This window comes from Enhydra lutris, unplaced genomic scaffold (genome assembly GCF_002288905.1).
Source record: "Enhydra lutris kenyoni isolate GAN:26980312 unplaced genomic scaffold, ASM228890v2 scaffoldscaffold21, whole genome shotgun sequence".
Classification (NCBI taxonomy): domain Eukaryota; kingdom Metazoa; phylum Chordata; class Mammalia; order Carnivora; family Mustelidae; genus Enhydra; species Enhydra lutris.
The window spans coordinates 36,205,535-36,231,050 of record NW_019154105.1 but is presented as its reverse complement, the minus strand read 5'-3'; the positions used below and the strand labels follow the sequence as shown (position 1 = coordinate 36,231,050).

Genomic DNA, 25,516 nt, shown 5'->3' with positions numbered 1-25,516 from the left:
CACCAGGAAATGTTTCCTGAACCTCCAAAATAAAAGTTACATCTCCCATGCCTCAATATCCTTAGAAAATATTTTACCACTGTTAATTTTTCTTATATGATTTTTATATAAAAGACTTATCTCCCAATGAACTCTAAGCCCTTAAAGACAAGACTATGCTTTATTCTTTTATCTATTTCATAGATTATTCAGTACACTATCGTGTACATAGAGTGTATACATGATGTTTACTGAATAAATAATCGAGGATTTAGTATTGTTAAATAAATGACTGGATCAGGATACAAAGCCTGGAATCTAACAAAATAAATATACAAGAGCTCAGGGCACCTGGGTGGCTAAGTCAGTTAAGCGTCAAACTCTTGATTTTGGCTCAGGTTACGTCTCAGGGTCGTGAGACTGAGCCCAGCATCAGGCTCCACACTCGGCATACAGTCTGCTTGGGATTCTGGCTCCCTCTCCCTCCGTCCCTCCACCAACCACATGGGCATGTGCGCGTTCTCTCTTTCTAAAATAAATAACTTTTTAAATTAAAAAAAAAAAGATATAAGAGTTTCTTTCAGGAAAAAATTAGTAAAGGTATGTGTAAAGTCTCCCTTTTCTGGACCTGAAAACTGGGTAAGACCTGACTTAATAGTAGCATGTTCAAAAAAAATATTAGTGGCACTTTGATCCATAACATAGTAACAGTCAAAGAGAAAATACAAATGCTGCTGGTAGAGGTGCAGGTGGAACTTTCATATGAGCACTGTGCCCAGGAGCAGAAACTGAAAGCCCTATCTATTCTTCAAAATATAGATAGGTAAAATACATCTTAAAATGAACCTCAAGAAATACCATTCTCTTTTAAGTGATCAGATTCTTCATTGTGAATTGCCCATTTATTGTTAAATGTATCATATTGCAATGAAACATAAACAGGTATGTGAACATATCAATAATCCAACATCCAAAATAAGAACATGAAAAAAATGGATGCATACTATTAGATTCCATATAGAAGTTTAAAAGAATGAGACAGGAATCTTTCTGTATTGAAGCAAAGAGGCAGAAGCTGAGGAAGAGCAAGGAGAGAGACAAAGAAAGGAGGGAAAGGAAGGAGGGAAAGAGGAAGTCAAAGACATTGAATTATGAAAAAGCAAGCTACAGAAATTTTATAATAAAATGCCACTCAAATAAATAAAATGTGTGTGTTTGTGTGTATGTGTGTATATATATATTTATTTATATAGACTACCTAAGGCAAAAGGGATCGATGAGGGAATAAAAAATTTTCATCTGAATTGTTTACTTCGTTTTCAGCGAGGATGTCTTACTTTCAGTGTTAATGTGTTACTTTTAGTGTTAAATGTGTTATTTAGGTAAGTTAAAATAATATTATTATATAATAATAATATAATATAAATCTAAATTCTCATCCCCCAAAATGATAAATTTAGTTTCTTTTATAGAGTCTTAGTACAGAAATCAATATTAATTTTTGAACAAGTATAATCAAAGAAATGTAATACATAGTTCTTAGTTTCCTCTCACTTCAAAGAAATTTTCAGGCTTAATCACTCTAGTTTCCCTGAAAACATCTAAGAAACATTCTCTCTACTACACATAAGCTTTCCCCATTCGTCTGGTAAGCAAAACCATATGCCTCTAAAAATCAGTGAAAGAGAATATTACACACACATCCTCAGCAATACTTCTCCTACTTTTTTCCCAAGTCACAGGTCGCTAACATTACATAAACTGGAGAACACCACATTCCCAATTTTTTCCAATTTAACACCCCGAAAACAATTATAACCTCAAGAGCACTGTCTCTGGAATTATGTGCTCAATTAAAATTACCAGCCATAAACAACTTTTAAGACAGGGGAAAACCCCCATCATTCTCAACCAAACACCAGCCCCTGATGAAACTGCCTAATAAAAGGTCATCTTTGCCAAACAAAACTCAAGGTCTCTCACTTCATTAAACAGCTAAAAGTAAATATATTTACCCAGTACAACAAGTATTTGGGTTTTTACCAACCTACAAGAACATTTTACTAGAGTCAGTGGTTAGCTATGATGATGTTTACAAGCCATTTTTTTCCTTTCCTTAAATTTGGGAGATTAATGTAATCAAAGTACTTTAAAAATCAATAGAAGAGATTTAATAAAAGTGATAATGAAAAATAAATCACAGAGCTAAACAATAAGCCTAAAGATCTGTATAATATAGCCTAAAGAAGTATATAATAATATAAACAAACGCACTTGAATGAAGTAGGTTATTTTCCAAAATAAGGTTATTTCCTAAATTTTTCTTGTTTATAAAATCTTGTGCAACCAGAAAAAAACGTGAGCTACATAGAGAGTTTTAAATTTTCTCATAGCCATATATTAAAAAAGTAAAAAAGAAGCAAAATTAATTTTAACAATATATTTTATTCAACCCAATATATTCAAACTATTACCATTTCAACATATCATCAATACTAAAAAATAATAAGATAATTTACTTCTTTTTCATACTAATCCTCTGAAATTTGTCCTTTACACTATCAGTGTGGGCTTGTCACCTTTCGAGTGCTCAAAAGCCACAAGTAATTAAAAGCTGCCGTATTGGACAGTGCACATCTGCAACATCAGTGGGTCAAATTCAGTTTCTCAATTTCTGAAGCACAGTTACATGATCAACAGAAAGTCCTAAGTACTTAAGCAAAAACCAAATGTCTTCACCATACTCTTTAAAGGCAGATGTAGGGATACAACAAAACTGAAATGTAAACCTAACAGTTAATATTTATTTAGCCTTTATTATATGCCTGACCCTGTTTTAAATGCTTTTCAAGGATTATCTCATTTGATCATCACAAAGTCCTCTGATGTAGGTACTAATAATAAACCCATTTCACAACTGAGGAAACTAAGACATGGGGAAGATAAATCAAGGTTGACCCAGCCAGACTGAATTAAGAGTTCATGTTCTTAAACACTACAAATACTATACTGCAAGAAAAATACCAAACAAAAATTGATTCATAAAAAATAAAATATGGTGTTTCTTTTGTTATTTTTTTTTTTTTAAGATTTCATTTATTTGTGAGAGAGAGCATGAGCCAGGACAGGGCGGGGGGCGGGGGGAGAGCCCAAAGTGGAGCTGCCCGGGACCCTAAATCATGACCTGAGCCAAAGGCAGATGTTTAACCAACTAAGCCAACCAGGTGCCCCTGTTTTTTTCATTATTAACAGGTTTTTAAAACTGAATCATTGTCATATAATCCTTTTCCACAAGAAGCTCCAATCTCCCAATTAACAATGCAATTTCAGGTTAGAATTTTTATTTTTAAATTATTATTACCACAAATACGGTGTTTAACCTGATACTAATAATATAAATATTTACATTTATAATGTGAATATTTATTCATGACCCACTACTGAAAAACTAGTTTTAGATTAAAAAAAAAAAAACTAAATCATTTTTAAGACAAGGATTTTCCAGCTTATTAATTTCAAGAAGCTGCACCTTTCTTAAAACTCTATGTATCTGATTCACTTTATGTATCTGATTTGCTGATATGGACTGCTTTATAACAGTTCATTCCCTTACAGAGGGAAGAAAAGAGCTTATTTTTCTTCCCATGCACCTGTGATTTCAAGGAATAAAAAAACTATGAGGCCATAAATACAGGCAAGAAAAGAACTGGCTTTTCCCTATATCTTAATTGTAAGAAAAAACAGAAAATTGTAATTAATAGTGAACATCCTATTAGATACATTGCACCCCAAGATTTTCAGCTACAATAAGGGGGACAATGGTTACTTTCCCATGTACGTGCCACCAGCAGAATGACATAAACATTGATAATGCTCACAGAAATTGCAGATAAAGTATTGGATATCTTTTCAGAAAATAACATTCAAAAATACCTGGTCTGAAATAAATGATCCCATGTTAAAGAAAATCTGTGATCAGAGCTTAAATCGTCTGACCCTTCTGTGTACCTAAAATCACAAGATAAGGATAGCCAACTGATCCACAGTTGAAGGCCACGGCTGTCTACACACTAACTTTGACGTTTCCAGGGTGTCACTGCAAAGCTTGATCACACCACCTTCAGTTCCATAACAAACCTATCACACCATACTGTTCCTAGTATCCCTCCCACATATTCAAAACTTCACAAAGGTGGCCAGATCTCATAGGGGGATCTCTTAATAGAAGAGTGCATTTGCACAATGTGCCTGAGCAGATATTTAGCAATAGAACAAAAAGGTTAAAAAGTCAGTCTGCCTCTGCCATAATGAAGAAATATCTCAGCTAACCGAAAAGTTTACAGAAAATATGTTCATGTCACCTACATTTGGTTTTGATCATTTGTACAATTTTATCAAATAAATGTCTCTGAGAACCTACAAAGCTCATCTGTGGGCTTCTTCTGTTTTGCTTTTTTTCCTCTGGACTGCCTATTTTTATATGCTTCAGGCACTGGGTCTGGCCCTCTCCTCTGCATTATTCCAGTAAGTCTCCACAACAAACCTATTCAATTAGTGTCGCTGCTTTGTAGAAGGTGAAGCAGACTCGAAGAGCTGTCAGATGGGAACCAAGGATGGAACCTCAGGCAGGGCTTCTCACCTTCCAGGCTCAGGTTCCTCCTACAACACAAGGACTTCCTCTCCTATTTCACTCCCTACTTACCCACCCATGTATCCACCACAAGTACCTGCACACTCTCAAGTAACAGCCCATACATGGAAGTAAAGTTTGATTGTTACTTGTATCTCCGAAAACTTTGACCTGTAACTGCAAATTCCAATAATACTAAAATCTTAGAGGTGAACTGTATATTGCAATAAAGCTCTTCTTGGAGAAAACAAAAACAAAAACAAAAAACAAGGAGCACCTGGCTGGCTCAGTCGGTAGAGCAGGAGACTCTGGATCTCAAGGCTGTGAGTTCAAGCCCCATGTCAGGTGTACAGATTACTTAAAAATTAAAAGAAAATAAGGACATCTGGGTGGTTCAGTGGGTTAAGCCTCTGCCTTCAGCTCAGGTCATGATCCCATGGTCCTGGGACTGGAGGTCCCATCTGGCTCCTTGCTCAGCAGAGAGTCTGCTTCTCCCTCTGCCTGCCACCCCCCTGCTTGTTCACTCTCTCTCAGTCTCTCTCTAGCAAATAAATAAAACATTTTTAAAAAATAAACAAAAATATTCAAAAAATTTTTCAAATAACAACAAAAAACCTTAAACATGCTAATGACATCAATTTTCCAACTATGCTAATAATAGCACTATAGGTCATCCAAACACCTAATTTGTAACTCATTTCCCAAAAACATTTATATCAGTCCCTTACTATTGCAAACTTTTTACATCTCTCATCACTTCACTCCCAGTAAATGCCTCAACTTCCCTCTTTACAATTTCTATATTCTCCATCCCACCCTCAACACTAGCAATCTAGCTATCACCCTTCAATACTATTTTCATCATTCCACAACTCTCTTCAAAAACTTTCATGGTTCCCTTTTCCCTGCTATGTTAAGGCTAAATTCATCAGCCTAGCCTTCAAGGCCTTCCTTCATCCTACCTCCCACCACGCCTCATCATGTGGGCAAGCAGTCTCTTCTGTGTCCTACGAACATACCAACCCCTGTGCTGGCTGCCGTGCCTTAAATAATCCCATCCCCGCAAACTGACTCGTTCTTCCCTCCATCACCGGCTCATCCTTCAAGTGCCAGGCCAACTCTTAGCTTCAAGCACTCTGCCTGACTACTTTTCACTCCCTCAAGCAACTCCTACAGTACTTGGGAGTCTGGTCATTTTTTTATCCCCAGCTCCTAGTATCTGGGATGTAAAAAAATACCCAATAAATGTTTGCTGAATACCAAAATAAATACACTGCTTTTACCTTGTCTCTTCAAACCAGGTGTATTCACTTCACTACCAATACAGAAGTAGCAGAGTGCTAAAAATAATGGCTCTGGAGGTTTTCTTCAATATAAACAAATCGGTAACCTACGAGATGCTTTCATGGCCCCTTCAAGCATTTCTATGCAGGAACCAACTCAACAGGCTCTGTGAATTTGAAGATTACTACATCTACCCTTTCATTCCTGTTCCGGTCTCCTCTAGCAGTTAACAATGCCAGATTCAAAATGACTTTACAATGAATGCATCTGAGTTTTTTTCTTTAGGTGACATTTCAGAGATCCTCACCATAAATGAATAATGTCTATGAAACAACCATTTATGCTATTTTACCATTTTAAGATTAGTGTACAATTATTTATAAATGTCTTTTGCTTTCTGACCACTCAAAACAGATCAAACAAATTTCAGTACAAAAACAATCATCTTTTAGGGGCGCCTGGGTGGCTCAGTGGGTTAAAGCCTCTGCCTTCAGCTCAGGTCATGATCCCAGGGTCCTGGGATTGAGCCCCACATCGGGCTCTCTGCTTAGCAGGGAGCTTGCTTCCTCCTCTCTCTCTCTCTCTCTCTCTCTCTCTCTCTGCTTGCCTCTCTGCCTACTTGTGATCTCTGTCAAATAAATAAATAAAGTCTTTAAAAAAAATTATCTTTTAAAAAGCAGTGCTAAAATCTTCAGTGTCACAAGAGAATACAAGGAATTCAGGTCCCATCTCTGCTAGATTACATATCTTTTTAAGGATTTTATTTATTTATTTGAGACAGAGAAAGAGAGCATGAGCAAGGGAAGGGGCAGAAGGACAAGCAGACTCCCCACTGAGCGCAGAGCCACCTCAGGGCTCAATCCCAGGACCCTGAGATCAGGACCTGAGCCAAAGTCAGACGCTTAAGTGACTGAGCCACCCATACGGCCCTGTGCTAGATTTTATAAATCACAAATATGAATAACTGTTATATGTTTAGTTTATTATGACTCTAAAATGAAAGATTTAAAAACTTACACAAAACACACCAGTAACATTTTAATCTATGATTCAAGATAGAACTTCAGCTTTTTCAATAGAGAACACCTAGGGGTGCCTGGGTGGCTCAGATGACTGACTCTTGCTTTCGGACCGGATCATAACCTCAAGGTGCTGGAATCCGGCCCACATCAGGCTATGCCCTCAGTGGGGAGTCTGTTTGGGGAGGCTCTCTCCCCCTCTGCCTCTGCCCCATTCCCCACTCATGTTCACATGCTCACATTCTCTTTTTCTCTCTCTCTAAAATAAATAGATAAATCTTAAAAAAGAAAAAAAAAAAAACAAACTTTAAAAAATCCCAAGGCCAATTCTCCTGTAATTGTCTTTACAATGGCCCTTAACCCACAGAAAATGCCCAAGATAATGACTACAGCCTCCTCTAATATACAACAACAAAGGGAAAAAGGCAACAGAAATTCATTTCAAAGTGAAAGAAGTACATCCAGACACCAACGAGAAGCTCACAAACATAACACACACTACTGCTCTCTAAAACAATAAACATATTCAGTACCTTACCTGTTTCTGAAATGTATGTAACAGGATCCTGGCGTAGAATTTTACCAGGTTTAGAAGACAATGGCAATTTTTCTGGTTGCTTTTTGGCATTTTTTACCTGCACTGTCTCCTCTGATTCTGAATCTGTACATGAAAAGAAAATCAAACAAGACCCTCAAAAGAAACAGTAAAATACAGTGTGTTTTTAAAGTGATTATTGTTAACCAATTCCTCAAGGCCCATTTCGAGGCAAAACTCTCACTGTGAATTCTCACAGGTTACTTCTACTTGTGTTAAGCCTTTGTCTTACTTCTGTTGCCAGAACAAATCGCCACAAATTTAGTGGCTTAAGACAATATAAGCATATTATCTTACAGTTCTGGAGGTTTAAAATCCCATGGGTCTCACTGGACTAATATCAAAGTGTCAGCAGGGCTATGTTTCTTTTCTAGATACTCTTGGGAAAAATCTATGTCCCTGTCTTTTCCAGTTTCGAATGATTGCTAACATTCTCTAGTTAGGGCTCCCTTCCTCCATCTTCAAAACCAGCAACAGCAGGCAAAATCCTTCTCATGCTGCCATCTCTCTGGTTCTCTGACTTTCTTCCATAGTTAATCTCTCTCTCTCTTTCTCCTGCATCCCCATTCCTTGTGAATACAATGGGCCCACCCCTAGATAATCCAGGATAATCTCCCTACTTTAAGGTCATCTGATTATCAAACTTAATGCCACCTACAACTTTAATTTCCCTTTTGTCATGTAACCTAACATATCCACAGATTCTAGGAATTAGGGTATGGACATCTTTGGAAGCACTGGTCTGTCTACCACAACCTAACTACCCAAGACACTTAAATACAAACCAAGACAAAGGAGTACAAAAATAGAAGTTTCATAAACTTCAGTATCCTTCCTTTTTCTCTGAACCATGCATTTATAAATCCTGCTTCATATTATCCTAAACTGCACCAAGCAATTACATTTCCAGTTTCCCAAATGACAGAAACTTCAGGGAATGTGTATTTATTTCAAATTCCTTACAATATACAACAGTAAAAGACTTACAATAAACACTTATGTATTTTTAGGATAGTGTCAGAATCTTTGCTATCACTGTCAAATCCTAGCAATCTACAAATGCTTCCTTAGGTTACCTTTTGAATTGTAAGAATTCACACCAGATGGATCTACTCCACAAAAGTAAAATCTAAAACGTTCTGAATTCTAGCGTTACTTTAATATATCATAAAAGGCAAGCGTAAAAATACACACTCCCCATCTTAAAAGTATACTCAAATATTTTATATGGTGCTTGTTCCACTTTAAATGCAACAAAAAAGGTCCAGATTAAAAGCACAAAAATTAAATTTTAGATCTTTGTTTCTAAAGCAATATTCTAAAGCACTTTTTTTTTTCAAATTCAGTTTCTAAGAAGTTCAGCTGCAAGAGAAGTTAGTATGAATATTTTAAAAAATAAATATGACATATGCAAAGTAAGTCTAAGACATGCTATATATACTGTATACCCCCCAAACAGACATATTTAATACATTAACACATTTCAACTCTGATAAGTTCCACAGTATAATAAAACTGTTTCTAACTTTATACTTAGAGCCCTCTCCTCACAGGACTTATTATAACATCAGAGAGAGCTCTGTGTCTCAGAACATCAGTTTGGAAAACACTGCTCTGAGGGATATAAAATTATTTTAAAACTTTAAAGCTCCTCAGGAGAAATATTACCTGAATCATAGATGATCCTCTTTTTCTTGTTTGGTTGCTTCTGCTTAGAGTCATCTTCTTTACAAGAACTATTTACCTGTAAACATCACAGTATAATTAGAACACAAAAACATCTACATAACTCAGCTGCTTTTTTCTCATTAGACTTGAGCTCAGTAATTTTGCCCCAAGGAGACATTTTTGCTTGTCATAAATGGGGCGGGGGCGGCTATGGGGGGTTGGGATGTTACTGGCATCTAATGGGTAGATGGTAGACCAGGGATGTTTCTAAAAGTCCTACAACGCATAAGACATTCCTCCATAACAAAGAATTACACAGCCCAAAAGTCATTAATGCCCTAAGCCAGATCCTCCATCAAAAAGAAAAGAGGTAACAAACGCTGGCATGGATATGAAGAAAGAGGAACCCTTCTGGACTGCTGGTGGGACTATAAAATGTACAGCCATTATGGAAAACAGTACAGAGTTTCCTCCAAAAAAAAAATTTTTTTTTAATTTAATTTTTTCTCAGTAATCCAGAATTCATTGTTTATGCACCACACCCAGTGCTCCAAACTACCACATGACCAAACAATTCTACTTCTGGAAATATATCCAAAGGAAACAAAAACACTAACTCAAAAAGATATCTACATCCCCCATGTTCACAGAAGCATTATTTATAATAGCCAAGACATGGAAACAACCTAAATGACCATCAAAGTAGGAAAGGATAAAGAATAAAGTACACATTAAAAAAAAAAAAAAAAAGAGGAAATCCCACCATTTGCAACAACATGGATGAACCCTTGCAGGCATTATGCTAAGTGAAATAAGTCGGACAGAGAAAGACAAACAATGGATGATCTCACCATTATGTGGACTCAAAAAAAAAACAAAAAACATAACCAAACTCATAGAAAAAGAGATCAGACTTATGGTTACCAAAAGCAGGGGGTGAGGCGAAGTATAACTGGAGTAAGGTGGTCAAAAGGTATAAACTTTGTTACAAGTCCTAGGGATGTAATATACAACACAATGACTATAGTTAGCACTGCTATTTGATAAGTAGGAAACTTGTTAAGAGGGTAGATCTAAAAGTTCTCACCAGAGGAGAATTTTTTTTTTCCTTTTACTGTTATCTATATTGAGATCATGGATGTTAACTACACCTACTGTGGTCATCACTTCACAACAGATGTAGGTCAAACCATCATGCTGTACAGCTCAAACTTATATAGCTCTATATAATTATTTCTTAGCCCAAATCTGTGCCTGTCTCCTGAACTACATATGAATGTAACAACTCCCAGTGCCCAGCTAAGGATAAACAAACTGAATAAAGATTTCATCTGCTGCCTATCACAAAGGAGACAACAGTTTAGAGTTTGAGTTCAGCCAAATTAACTGCCTGCTAAACCAAAAGAATTAACACTCTTTGGAAGAATGTAATAGAATCCAAATTTCCTACACTATATAATTCACACTATACAACATAAATCCAAAAAAACACACATCAAAAAAACTAGGAAATGTGACCTGTAATGCTTAGTTTTACCTGTAAACTTGCTGGGCCACAAAGTACCCAGATATTACATCAACATTATTCTGAGTATTTCTATGAAGGTGTTTTTGGATGAATCTAACATTTAAATCAATAGACTGATTAAAGGGTGATTCCTCTCCATAATGTGAGTGAACCTGATCCAATCAGTTAAAGGTCTGAAGAGAACAAAAGACTAACCCTCTCCCAAGTAAGAGAATTCCTCCTTCCTGCCTGCCTTCAACCTAGGACATCAACTATTCCTGAGTCTCAAGCCGACTACTCTTGGCAAGCAGGCTTGAGCCTGTAATCACACTACTGGCTCTCCTAGTTCATAGGACTTCAGACTCACACTTAAACTATACCATCAGCTATCATTAAGTCTCCAGCTTGTCCAGCTGTAGGTCTAGGGAGGGACCTGTCAGCCCCCATAATCACATTCATGAATTCTTTAAAATAAATCTCTTTCGAGATTCTCTTTCTTTGGAGAATCCTAATACAGATTTTGTTACCATGAAATGGAGTGGTGCAGTAAAAAATACCTAAAATATGGGAATGGCTTTGGAACTGGGTTATGATGAAAGCTGGAAAAGTTTTTGATGTGTGTGCTTAAAAAAAAAGAGCCTAGGACTTCTGGTCTAAGATGGCAATGAACTCACCTCCACAGGACACACCAAATCTATACCTATTTATAGAGCAATTCCTCCTGAAGAACTGAGGGCTGATGGAACAGCCTCTGCACAACAAAAAATAGAGAGATCACATGGAGAATGGCAAGAGAAACAGAGACAGGGTAACAAAAGGAACCCCCACCCATCACTGTGAACTGCATTAGGCATGGATAGTACTGAGAAACCATAAGCAGACTCGTCTTCCTGGGGTAGAGAAAAAAGGCTATGGTTTAAAAGGGTAACTAGATTATAAAAAATTCAGCCCCACATCTCCACCAAATGGTGGGGGAGCTGCTGGAACTCTCTCCAGGTTGGAGGGGCCAAGATTTACATTCTCCCTCCACCCAGACAGATTGGACAGGAGTAGGGTCTTGTTGGCCTATCACCTCAACAATCCCCCACCAGCCCTAGACACCTCACCCATGTGACCCTAGCACAACACATACTGCTGCATCCCTGATCAGTTCTCCATCCCCACACAGTGCTAGCTGTCTTGCCATTGTGACACAGGCACAAGGCACCCCAAAACACCACTTTGGCTCCAGACAACTTGCCAGGCCAACCCCACTGCAGAGTTCCTCAAGAACATGCCCAATTTGGCTCCAGATGACTCACCAAGGTACCCACTACGTGCAGTGCCTAGAGACCACCCAGTCCATTCCTGCTTTGGATCCAGACAACTGACCAGGGCACCCCTGCACAGAGCACCCCAGCACACCTCAACTTGCATACACTTCAGCGTCAGCTGTGCTCAGCACAGAGAACCCTGAGACTGCCCTGGGCCATGCCACTTCAGATTCAACTGTCCTACCAGGGCACCCTGTGCCCAAAGACCCCCGGGGACCACTCAGCTTGCATCTACTTCATTTCGGCAGTCTTCCAGGGCACCCTCTATGCAGAGAGCCCTAGGACCACCCCAATCCACATCCACTACAGCTCAGGCCATTCCACCAGGGCACTCCAGCACAAAATGCCTCAAAACCACCAGCTACAACTTCAGCCAACCAGCCAAAGTTACCAGGCATATGCAGCTACACATGGGATGACCATACACACGATCATTCCTTCAAGTTTAGGAGAAATATCTGTTGCACCTAACTCACAGAAACAAGCACAGAAAGTCAAGCAAAATGAGAAGACAGAGGAATATGCTTCAAATGAAAGAACAAGACAAAACCTCAGGGAAAAAAACTAAATGCAACAGAGATAACCAAGCTACCTGCCAAACATTTCAAACTTAAAAAAAAAAAAAAAATTAATGATCACAGAGATGTTCACCAACTGAAGAAAAGAGTGGATGAGTTCAGTGAGAACTTCAACAAAGAGATAGAAAATATTAGAACAGACTGGCACTGAAGAATACAGTAAATGAAATGAAAAACACACTAGAGACAATAACAGAAGATTAAAGAATGCAGAACAGATCAGCAATCTGGAAGACAGACTAACGGTAAGCACCCAAGCCATGGAGTGAAAAGAAAAAAGAATTTTTTTAAAAAAATGAGAACAGAAAGGATCTCTTGGAAAACATGCAAACAAAGCAAAGATTTGCATTATAGGGGTCTCAGAAGAAGCTGAGAGAGAGACAAACGGACAGAAAAGTTATTGAGGAAATATCTGCTGAAAATTTCCCTCACCTGGAGAAGAAAATGGATATCCAGATTCAGGAAGCACAGAGAGTTCCAAACAAAATGAACCGAAGGAGCTCCATACCATAACAGTAATAAGCAAAATGTCAAAGATCAAAGATAAAGAATTTTAAAAGCAGCAAGAGAGAAGCTAATAATTACCTACAAGGGAAACTCCATAAGGCAATCAGATGATTTTTCAGCAGAAACTATTATGCACACCAGAAGGGAGAGGCATGATATATTCAAAGTGCTGAAAGGAAAAAAGCTACAAATAAGAATACTCTACCCATCAAGATTATCATTCAGAATCGGAGAGATAAAGAGCTTCCCAGATAAACAAAAATTAAAGTATTTCATCACCACTAAACCAGCCTTACAAGAAATGTTAAAGAGCTTCTTTAAGTGGATAAAAAAGGCTGCAATTAGGAGAAAATTATGAAAAGAAAAAAATTTCATTAAAAGCAAGCACAGTATAGGTAGTAGAGCAATTACTTACAAAGCTATTAAAAAGGTTAAATGACAAAAGTAGTAAAACCAACTATATTTTAAAAAGTTAGTTAAGTCAGGGATGCCTGGGTAGCTCAGTTTTAAGGATCTGCCTTCAAGCTCAGGTCATGATCCCAGGGTCCCAGGATCAAGTCCCACATCAGGCTCTGCTCAATGGGGAGCCTGCTTCTCCCTCTGCCTGCTCTTCCTGCTGTTCCCCCTGCTTGTGCTGACAAATAAATAAATAAAATCTTAAAAAAAAAAAAAGTTAAGGGGACTCACATAATAAAAAGATGTAAAAACCTAACAACATATAGATAAAAGGCAGACAGAGGGGAGTAAAAATGAACTTCTCTTAGAATGTGTTCAATCTGATCATCAATTTAATATAGATTATCATATACTTGAATGTTATACAGGAACCTAACGATAACCACAAGCCAAAAACCATAACAGATACACAAAAAATAAAGAAAAGCACAACACTGAAGAAACTTACCAGTCACAAGAAAAGAGAGCAAGAGAAGAAAGGAATAGAGAACTACAAAAACAACCAGAAATCAATTAACAAAAAAAGTACATACCTATTTACTCTAAATGTAAATAGCCTCATTCTCTAATCAAAAGACAAGGGATTTAAAAAAAAAAAAAAAAAGACAGGGAATGATAGAGTGGATAAAAAACAAGACCCGTCTATATGCTACCCACAAGAGACTCACATCAGACACATACAAACTGAAAATGAAGAGATGGAAACTAAAAAAAAAAAAAAAAAAATCCAGGGTAGCAATACTTACATCAGACAAAATAGACTTTAAAACAAAGACTGCAACAAGAAACAAAAAATGGCATTACATAACAATAAAGGGATCAATCCAACAAGACGATGTAACAATTATAAATATTTACGCATCCAACGCTGAAGCACCTAAATACACAACACAAAGATTAAGAGATGTAAAGGAAGAAACTGACAGTAATACAAAAATAGTACAGAACTTTAACACCCCAGTTCCATCAATGGATAGTTATCCAAGAAGAAAATCAATAAAGAAACAGACCAGATGGACTTAACAAATATATACAGAACATTCCATCCAAAAACAACAAGATACATATTCTTTCCAAGCGCATGTTGAACTTTATCCAAGATAGATAACATAGTAAGCCTCAAAATAAGTTTCAATAAACTTAAGAAAACTAAACTCGTATCAAGCATCTTTTCCAACCGCGATGGTATAAAACTAGAAATCAACTACAAGAAAAAAAATGGGGGGAAAAAAAACACAAACACATGGACTTTAAACAACATGCTACTAAACAACTGACGGGTCGATGATGAAATCAAAGAAGAAATTTAAAAATATATGTACTAGTACTGGAAGTCCTAGTCATAGCAACCAGTCAAGAAAAAGAAATAAAAGACATCCAAATCAGTCAAGAAATAGTCACTCTTTGCAAATGACATACTATTCATAGAAAACCCTGAAAACTCAGGGGACCTGGGTAGCTCAGTCAGTTAAGCATCTGCCTTCGGCTCGGAGCAGGATCCTGGGGTCCTGGGATCGAGCTCCGCATCAGGCTCCCTGACTTTTAGCAAACTTTTTCTTGATACCTCCTTTAGCGAGGGAAAGAAAAGCAAAAACAAAATTACTGAGACTACACCAAAATAAAAAGCTTTTGCACAGTAAAGGAAACCATCAAAGTGAAGAGGCGACCTACTGAGTGGGAGAAGATATTTGCAGATGATATATCCAATAAAGGGTTAATATCCAATGTATATAAAGAACTTCTACAACTCAACACCAAAAAACCCCAAAATAATCTGATTAAAAATGGGCAAAGAACCTAAAAATGATCTTCAGATGGACACATGAAAAGATGCTCAACATCACTAATCATTAGGGCAAATCAAAACCACAATGAGATATCACATTATACCTGTCAGAATGGCTAGAATCAAAAAAAAATCCCAGAAAAGGAGAAAGAGAATGAGGCAGAAATTATTTGAAGAAATAATGGCAAAGAGTTCCCAAATTTGGTGAGATTTATAAATTTATAGATTCAAGAAGCTCAGAAGCCATAAACAGAATACACACAAGAAAAAACACACCCAGGCATACCACAGTCAAAATTAAAAACCAAAGATAAATTTCCTAAAGGCAGTATAAGGAAAACAATACATAATGTACAAAAGAAAACAATATGACTGCTAATATCTCTCCCAAAAAAAAGAGACCAAAAGACAATGGAACATCTTTAACGTGCTGGGGGGGGGGGGAAGTGCCAATCCAAAATTCTATAACCAGCAAAAATATCCCCCAAGAATGAATAAAAAATATATTATTAAATAAACAAAAACTTACAAAATTTGTTACCAAAAGATCTATGCTACAAGAAATGATAAAGAAAATTCTTCAGGTTTAAAAACAATGATATGACATAGAGATTCAGAAATTCTTATCTTCAATAAGAAATGAAAAGCACCAGAAATAGCAAATATGTGGGTAAACATAAAAGATCAATTTTTTCCTTTTAATTTCTTTAAAATATGTCTGTTTGGAGCAAAAATTATTACACTGAATGTGCAGTACTAACAAATATAGCTATAATACATATGACAACTAAAATATAAAAGATGAAGTGATGATAAACAAATCTGTAGAGTTACAAATTCTTACATTTTACACGAAGTGGAATAATATTAACTCAGACACACTACTGTAGCCATTGTCTGCTTTCTATAGTGACATCGTATCTTAACTTCTCTGAGGCCCAAAGAAGACAGAGAAAAGAATAAAGCTTTCCTTCAAAACCTTCCTTTACCAGAAGTCTAACACCTTTCATTTGAGACCCACATCTCTAAGAACAAACTGCTCAAAAAACGTAGTTTCAACAACTAAAAAAGGTTCCATCTCTACTTCAGAAAAACAAGCGAAGAATACAGTCAGCTATATTAATTAGAAATACACTTTTCTTCTTCCTCTGCAAGGTGAGTTGAAATCTGTATTTACCTCAGGCTCCCAACATATCAAGTCTAAGAACTGAATTTCACTTTTTATACAATTCAATATTGTATTTAGAAAACTGACCTTGATTTCCTTTATTCCCTTCTTTGCTTTTAAAGTTTCTTCAGCAGACTTTGTTTTCTCATTCTTCTTTACTGTTTCAGTTACAGGTTTCTTTCCACTTGGTATAACCCCAAAGAATTTCCGAATATCCTAAAAGCAGAAAGAACATGTGTAAATAAACATTAACTGCACAAAATGTGAATTTCAACTACAAAAAGGGACAGCTCTACATACACACTGGTTTGCTTTCAATAATTTCTTCATAATCAGATAGTTCCACATGTGCAACAGCATTCATTTCACATGCAAAAGTTAACTGATAAAAATTACCTGAGTTAAAAATAATTTGCCTAATGAAAAATATTATTAATTCTCGGAATTTGGCCAAAAACAGGACAAAAATAAGCAAGTGACATTTTTCTTACAACAACACAATTACTAAAGAGGCAAGTAACAAGAAATAAATGCTCAGAGTCCTAAACAAACAGGGAGTGGAGAAGAAACCCATCTTCTAGGTGCCTCTTAGCGTATGGAAAACGCCTTTTAAAGGTACATTAGAGCACGCATCTCACATGCAAATGCTCTGGGCACTCCAGGCAGAGTGTGGGAGAAGACAAATGTTGAAGAGTAATCCTTGCCCATGGGATTTATACTCCAATTTCAGAGAAAGATAACTCTCACAACCCTGATCATTTATGACCTTAAGAACTAAAAACCTTAGAAATTATTTTTCTTTACATAATTTTCCCAAATTCTGAAAAAAATATTTTGATGCTTGTTACAATATTCTCTTTTGCTCTATCCCCTTGTTATACTGCTAAAATAAAATTTAAATAAAATTTAATCATAATGAAACATTTACAATGTAATTTACAATTTAAATCACTCTTTTATATTTTGCATACATATCCTTCCCTACTTTTGATTTTAGCTTTGAAGAAAGTATAGTGTAAAGAATGGGCATAGAACTTAGAAAGCCTCAGTATGAATCTCTGCTATAGGGACTTTTATGTATGACCTTGGGCAGGTTACTTTAATCTGTTTTCCCATCAGGAAAGCGGAACTAATACTACGTATGCTTTATGAGAATTAACTAATTTTGGCTAAGTAGAAAGCCTCCCTTCCCCTCATTTATGAACTATTATTCCTTCACATCACTGACACATCTCTATTTTCAATTACCTCTGCTCCCAGGCAAGGGTATAATGAACACAAAAAAATGAAATCTGAGTAAGGATCTGAATTCCTCAGAATAAGGTTCAAGAGCCAGGTGTTCTGCCCTTCCTATCCTTAATGTTTATAGTCCTGAGTTTTCTATCATTTTTACCTGTTCCAACCTACCTCTTTATTACAGTGAGGAAAATGTCTATTAAAAGTGCTTTGTGAAGTATAAGAAAGTTAACATTTTCTAGATGCTGGCAGTAAATGTCATACTCTTAAAATGTCAAAAGTCCCAAATAAGTGTGTTATACACACATGCATGTGCACACACACAAATATTTTTGTGTCTAAGCAAATAAAGCAGATAAATGAGGTATACAGACACCTTAAACTGTTTTTGTGTTTTTTTTTTTTTTTAAGATTTTATTTATTTGACAGAGAGAGACTCAGCGAGAGAGGAAATAAAGCAGGGGGAGTGGGAGAGACAGAGAGAGAAGCAGGCTCCCCGCTGAGAAGGAAGCCCTATGCGGGGCTCAATCCCAGGACCCTGTGATCATGGCCTGAGCTGAAGCAGACAATCAACGACTGAGCCACCCAGGCGCCCCTTAAGTTTTTTTTTCTTTTAATACAATTATAGACTTTCCTGGTTTTATGTTGTCTTTTATAAATTTCTTAGTATACAAAAGTCATAAACCCATCCTAATAAAATCTAAGTCTAAAAAATACTGTTTACGAAATGGATACCTCAGCTATGAAACTAAGACATTTGTGTCAGGTGCTAAAGAAAGATGGACCATAAAGAAAGCCACAGCCTTCCATATAATTTGCAAAAAATTGGGTCTGAGGTTGGCAACCACTTATTTTACTGCTTCTGGAGGAAATGAAAGTTTCACATTGGAGTTTCGCTTTTCAAATTACCAAATGATTCTTCATTCAAACAGTGATGACCATTCGCACACGCACATGGCACAGCACATGCACCATGGAAATACCAAAACTGAGGGTTAATAATCAGGTTAAAGTCAGTGCTGATTTTCAATCTGTATTAGGACAACAAATGCTTAAAACTGCACAAAGAAAACAAAACAATTTAGGAAATGGAATTGTTGGTTATATTGAGGCTCTCTGATTTCTGTCTGTTCCATACTGCCACTCCTCAGCACTGTTACCTTTCCTTCCCAAGTAATCCCTTCTATTCACATCCCCTTTCTCCTCCTTTATTTTTGTTAAAGATTTATTTATTTATTTGAGAGACAGACACGGAGGTGGGGGGTGGGGTGCAGACTCCATGCTAAGGGCAGAGCACCAAGTGGAGCTCAATCTCACAACCCTGAGATCACGACCTGAGCCAAACCAAGAGACAGATGCTTAACCAACTGTGCCACCCAGGCAGCCCTCCTTTCCTTTATGCTACCCTACTCTCTCACTCCCCACACTCTTACACTCTGACAGCAGAACAGTTAAAGAAATTACAGCATGATCTAACTCAACATACATTAAAAATCTAAACTTTTGGAAAAGCATTTTCATCACAATGAAAGCCAATCTATTCTACCTTTCTAGAATTATCTCCAGTGTGAGCAGCCATCAGGTATATAAATATCTAAAGGTCACTAATCTGGCCTCAATTTAGAGAGTGACTTCACCTTACTCCGTAACATTCCCTGTCTAGTATCCCCAGTTTTCAAAGATTTCATGAAATGAAATCATGAATCTAGTGGCTAATCATACTCCCAAACAATGGATCTAAACACCACTTTTCCCTGCACAGAATAATTCTTGCTCTGTATATGAGTAGAAAAAAGAATAATTTTTTTAAATTTTTTTAAAAGATTTTATTTATTTATTTAACAGAGAGAGAGATCACAAGTAGGCAGAGAGGCAGGCAGAGAGAGGGGGAATCAGGCTCCCTGCTGAGCAGAGAGCCCGATGCGGAGCTCGATCCCAGGCCCCTGAGATCATGACCTGAACCAAAGGCAGAGGCCCAACCCAATGAGCCACCCAGGCACCCCAGGAATAGATTTTTAAACTTACTTTTATAATCTTGGCAAAGGGATAGCCTAAGCAGAGCATCAAGGCAAGAAACCATCCATAAAGATCTGACTACACAAAAATAAAAGATGACATAAGCAAAAGTTAAAATACAAAGGCCTAACTTGAAAAGATCTACAACACGTGTTACATATAGAAGGGTTCCTACAAATCAATAAAAGATAGCTGAGTAGAAAGGTGAAAAACTACTAAAGCAAATTATTTTTTTAAAGATTTTATTTAGTTGAGGAAGAGAAAGCACAAGCAGGGGGGAGCCACAGACAGAGAGGGAAAGGGAGAAGCAGGCTCCCTGCTGAGCAGGGAGCACAAAGCAGATGCAGAAATCAATCCCAGGATCCTGAGATCGTGACCTGAGCGGAAGGCAGACACTTAACCGACTGAGCCACCCAGGAGCCCAAACAAATTATTTTTAAAATGCAAATAATCAGAAAACAATAGATGTTCAACTTCACAAATAATAAACAGATAAACTGGGGTGCCTGGGGGGCTCAGTCAGTTAAGTGGCTGCCTTCAGCTCAGATCATGATCCCAGAGTCCTGGGATCAAACCCCACATCAGACTTTCCACTCACCGGTGAGTCTGCTTCTCCCTCTCCCTCTGAGATCTCTCTTATTTTTGCTCTCTTTCAAATGAATAAATAAATAAAATCATTAAAAATAAGTAAACAGATAAGCTGAAACTGGATTATTTTTCTCTAAATGTTGGAAGACTGATAATGCCCAGATTTGTCAAAGATATAGGGAAACAGACGCTCACACACTACACTGCCCTAAAAGCAAAAACTGGCACACCAGAAGACAAAAACCATTCCGAAGGACAATCAGCAATACTTATCAAAATTTTAAATATGCATACCCATTGTCCCAGGAATTCTATCTCTAAAAGGAATGATAAAAGAAAATAACACTGTTTTTATTTGGGGAAACAGAAAAAAAGTAGTAATTAATTATTATTTTCTTCTTCAACAGTTATTAGCTGAACAAAAAGGTAAGTTCAAATAAAGCAAAAATTTAGGCAAAAGTCATATCAAAACTAAAACAAATTTTAGCACATAGCTAATAAAAACAAGTAGTTTTTCATGCTTTTACTTCCAGCTACTGGACATAGATTTATCTCTTTGGATGACTCTATGAGGTATGTAGGGCAAACAGAATCTCTCCATTTTACAGATGAGTAAGTAGAATTAAGTCAAACACAGGCTTTCTCTCAGTTTTACCATGTACTAGCGGTCACTTGGGATGAATTACTTCTCTGCCCCTTAGATTCCTCATAGTACCACTTGCCTCATAAAATTCCTGTGAGGATTAAGATGGTACGTCAAAAACCTCCACAATGGAACCTGGTCCTCTGACTCCAAATCTCTTTCACAGTTTTCCACTTGACCATGACTGTCCCTTCATAGTTTCCCTATATCTCTAAGAATCTATGCAAAAGCAGCCATACCCCACAATCAAGCAGTATGGCCTTTCCCTTTCATTCCTGATAATTCGTATGCTTATATGCAGGCATTATGCCAGAGACTTAGAACACAAACAGAAAAAGGCGCTCATGAAGCTACCTGAGATACAAATTAGTATATAAAGAATTCGATCCAAAACGGTGCTAAGACAGAGCTTACCACTAAACTACAAGAGCACTGCGAGCACCTAACACAGAGGGCCTTCGGAGCAGCTGCCTAAAAGAAGCCACACCTGAACTGAGTCCTAAAATGATTAGCAGGAGATATTTTTAAGTAACCTCCGCCTCCAACATGGGGCTCCAGCTCATGACCCTGAGACCAAGAGTCACAAGCTCCACCAACTGAGCCAGGCGCCCCAGGAGAAACTTCCACAGTCCTATAAATCTGAGCTTGAAGGCACTGCTGTTTAGTTCCATATGGCAAATTTGTTTATCTCACCACTCTACGTCAAGTACAGGGCCAACACCAGAGACAAGTAGATGCTTCATTAGTATTGGCTGACCGCAGGGGGCACCTGGCTGGCTCAGTCAGCGAAGCATGCATCTCTTGATTGCAGGGTTGTGAGTTTGAGCCCCATATTGGGTGTGGAGATTAGTTAAAAATAAAACCTTAAAAAAAAAAAAAATCAGCTGAACACATGTGTAGTTATTTCTAAGGTCACTGGCCTTCACACCTGGGCTCCAAAAGAGATGCTCTTGATTACCTAAAATGAAACTCATGGTAGATTTATTTTTAAAGATTGAGTATTAAAATAATCTTTAATTGAAATTAATTTGATGCTGTGATTTTACCTATTGCTTTTGGCTTTAAGAAATTTTAAGTGGAGGGGCACCTGGGTAGCTCAGTCAGTTGGGCATCTACCTTCGGCTCATGTCATGATCCCGGGCTCCTGGGATCGAGTCTCACCTCAGGCTCCCTATTCAGCCAGGGAGTCTGCTTCTCCCTCTCCCTCTGCAGCTCCCCCCCTGCTCATGTGCACATGCTCGCTCGCTCTCTCTCTTTCAAAAAACAAATAAAATCTTAAAAAAAAAAAAAAAAGAATTTAAGTGGATGTTAAATTAACACTTATTGTATATTATTTCTGAAGTAAATTATTAAAGTTGGCCTTTCAGGCGCACCTGGCTGGCTCAGTCAGTGAAACATGGGATTCTTGATCTTGGAATTTTGAGTTCAAGCTCCATGCTGGATATAGAGATTACTTAAAAAATAAAATCTTTTATGGGACGCCTGGGTGGCTCAGTTGGTTAAGCAGCTGCCTTCGGCTCAGGTCATGATCCCAGCATCCTGGGATCGAGTCCCACATCGGGCTCCTTGCTCGGCAGGGAGCCTGCTTCTTCCTCTGCCTCTGCCTGCCACTCTGTCTGCCTGTGCTTGCTCGCTCTCTCTCTCTCTCTCTGACAAATAAATAAACAAAATCTTTAAATAAATAAATAAATAAAATCTTTAAAAAAAAATAAAAATAAAGTTGACTTCTATAAACTGACACTTGTAGTATGGTACTCTCTTGTCATAATATTGTGGCTACTAAAAAAAAAAGTACTTCCACTTTTAGTACAATATTTCCTCTTCTTCCAATCTGCTTTGAGCCAAACGAGTTACCTTTCAGAAATCACATGTATTGGGATGCTTGGGTGACTCAAGTCAGTTAAGTGGCTGCCTTTGGCTCAAGTCACAATCCCAGGATCCTGGGATCGAGTCCGGCATCAGGCTCCTTGCTCAGCAGGAAGCCTGCTTCTCTCTCTGCCTCTGCCTGCCACTCTGCCTGCTTGTGCTCGCTCTCTCTGACAAATAAATAAATAAAATCTTAAAAAAAAAAAAAAAAGAAATCATATGCATCTCTATATATAATTGATGTTAATGATACAGCCAAGTCTGGCACAGGACTCAAGAAACTTCCTGAGTAAGATACCAGTGAGTAAAAAAAAGTATGGTCTGAAAAAATTTTTTTAAATAATAACAGGTTTGGGGCGCCTGGGTGGCTCAGTGAGTTAAAGCCTTTGCCTTCGACTCAGGTCATGATCCCAGAGTCCTGGGATCGAGCCCCACATCGGGCTCTCTGCTCGGCGGGGAGCCTAATTCCCTCTCTCCCTGCCTGCCTCTCTGCCTACTTGTGATCTCTGTCAAATAAATAAATAAAGTCTTTAAAATAAATAAATAAATAAATAAATAATAACAGGTTCTACCCAGGAAGAATTTTAATAACCTGCATCACCTTCCTTCCTTCCTTTTTTCATTCATTCATTCATTCATTCTTTCAACAAATACTCATTAAAAGCCTTCCATGAGCCAAGAACTATTCTTGGTGTCTGGAATAAACGAAACAGACAAAAGTCTCTGTTCTTGTGGAACTTTCATTCTACTGTTTGCTCTGGGTCTTTCTGTCTTTGGGCGGGGGGTGGGGGGTGGAATGTAACACAGGAAACGGCAGAAAAAATAAAGCACAGAAAGGGAATAGAAATGGAGAACATCCGATTAGGGGAAACATCTGCCTCTCCTACTTGCTCTGGAATCAACTTAGTTTACCCAAGAGGTCGCTTGCTCCCAAGAGAGCGAAAAAACACATTTCCATTCTTAGCTGTGTTGAGGAAGATGTATAAAATTCTGAAGCCATAGTATGTGTATTATATAAGCCTAAGACTACTTGTATCGCAAGGAGCACTGGGTGCAGTGTATAAACAATGAATGTTGGAACACTGAAAAAAGAATTAAATTAAATTTAAAAATATATATATACACAAAATACTAAAAAAAAAAAAAATACTGTATCACAAAATATTTTCAAATATACCTGATCCAAAAATACTAACACTGGCAAAATTAAACAGAAAATGGAAATTAATAATTTGGGTTTTTTAAAAATTAAGGTCTTCAAACCTGCGTAACTGAGATAACTGAAACATTTAAAACTCTTTATGCCTGATCTGATGGTTTATTTTGATATTTTGACATTTTCACCAAGGTTAATGTAGTCTGATTACAGTTTTTATTCATCCAGAAGTCAATTTCTTACAACTGACTTCTAGTCTAAAAAAGCAAATTTAACCTACTTGAATGAACATTGAAATTAAGTTCAAGTCAAAAACAGAACTACCAACCCACATGTCCACTGACAGATGAATATACAAGAATGTGGTGTACACACACACACACACAGGAATATCACTCCGCCATGAAAACAAATGACAGATTTGTCATTTGTGACAACATGGATGGACCTGGAGAGTGTCATATTAAGTGAAATAAGTCAGACAGAAAGACCAATACGTAATTTCACTTATATGTGGCATATTAAAAAAAAAAAAAAAAAGCCTAAAAAGACCATAAACACAGAGAATTGGTGATTGCCAGAAGGGAGAGGGTTCGGGGGATGGCTGAAGGAAAGTGGGAGATACTGGCTTCCAGTTATGGAAGAATGAATAAGTCACAGCGATGAAAGGTACAGCATAGAGAATATAGTCAATGGTATTGTAATAGTGTTTTATGATGACATACAATGGCTACCACACTTGTGAGCACGGCATAAAGTACAGAGCTGTCAATCCACTATGTTGCATGCCCGAAACAAATGTAACAATGTGTGTCAACTATACTTCCATTTTTAAAATACATATTTTTTTTAAAAAGGAAAACAGACCTATCACATAATAAATGCTGTATTTCTCTAGGCTATATTATACATTGTCATTAAATGTTCAATAAATTAGATACAAAGTAGAAAGGGCTAGAGATGTTTGGATACCAGTAAATTTTATTCTAGTTGACTTCTCTTTTATTAGATACGCAAAGTTTATTTGTACTTCTTAATTCACCAAATACTTATGAAAATGTACCATGTGCCAGGCACCATACATCCTTGTGGCCCCAATCCTTGCAGAACTTACATGCTAGTATAAGAAGCTGTCAGTAACAAGTTGACTATCTATCGATATCTAAAATATATGCCAAGGAAACATTAAACATACGAGGGGTTTTTTATGCTTTTGTGGATCTGACAAAAGCTATGAATATTAAAAAAGAAAAAAGCTATGAATATTTTCCATAGAAATATGCAAAAACACACAATAATACAAAAATACATAAGGTCTTTACATTCCCAGCACAGAGCTCCTAAAACTCTTGGAATTTCCTAAGTGACAGGAGCATCCAGTTATTTACAATCCGCCCTCTGGATCACATCTAAATTTATGCTAATGAGGCAAATGAGAATGGGTACTGGTCACTAGAAAGGCCGAGAATGGGAACTCTCCACACCATCCCTAGCTGTACAGGGAGAAGAGGAAGGTTTGAA

The 25,516-nt window shown here is 37.3% G+C and overlaps 1 protein-coding gene across 2 annotated transcripts in view; it reads right to left on the bottom strand.

Annotated features, from left to right (window-relative positions):
- LOC111149144 (replication factor C subunit 1) overlaps positions 1-25,516 on the bottom strand; it is a 76,470-nt gene that overhangs the window by 43,722 nt on the left and 7,232 nt on the right. For both annotated transcript variants that reach the window (XM_022506089.1, XM_022506090.1), the window contains exons 2-4: positions 16,578-16,706; positions 9,176-9,251; positions 7,451-7,573 (exon numbers count right to left, since the gene is read on the bottom strand). In XM_022506089.1, coding sequence (XP_022361797.1) covers positions 7,451-7,573; positions 9,176-9,251; positions 16,578-16,706 — 328 coding nt within the window. The remainder of the gene's footprint in view (positions 1-7,450; positions 7,574-9,175; positions 9,252-16,577; positions 16,707-25,516) is intronic.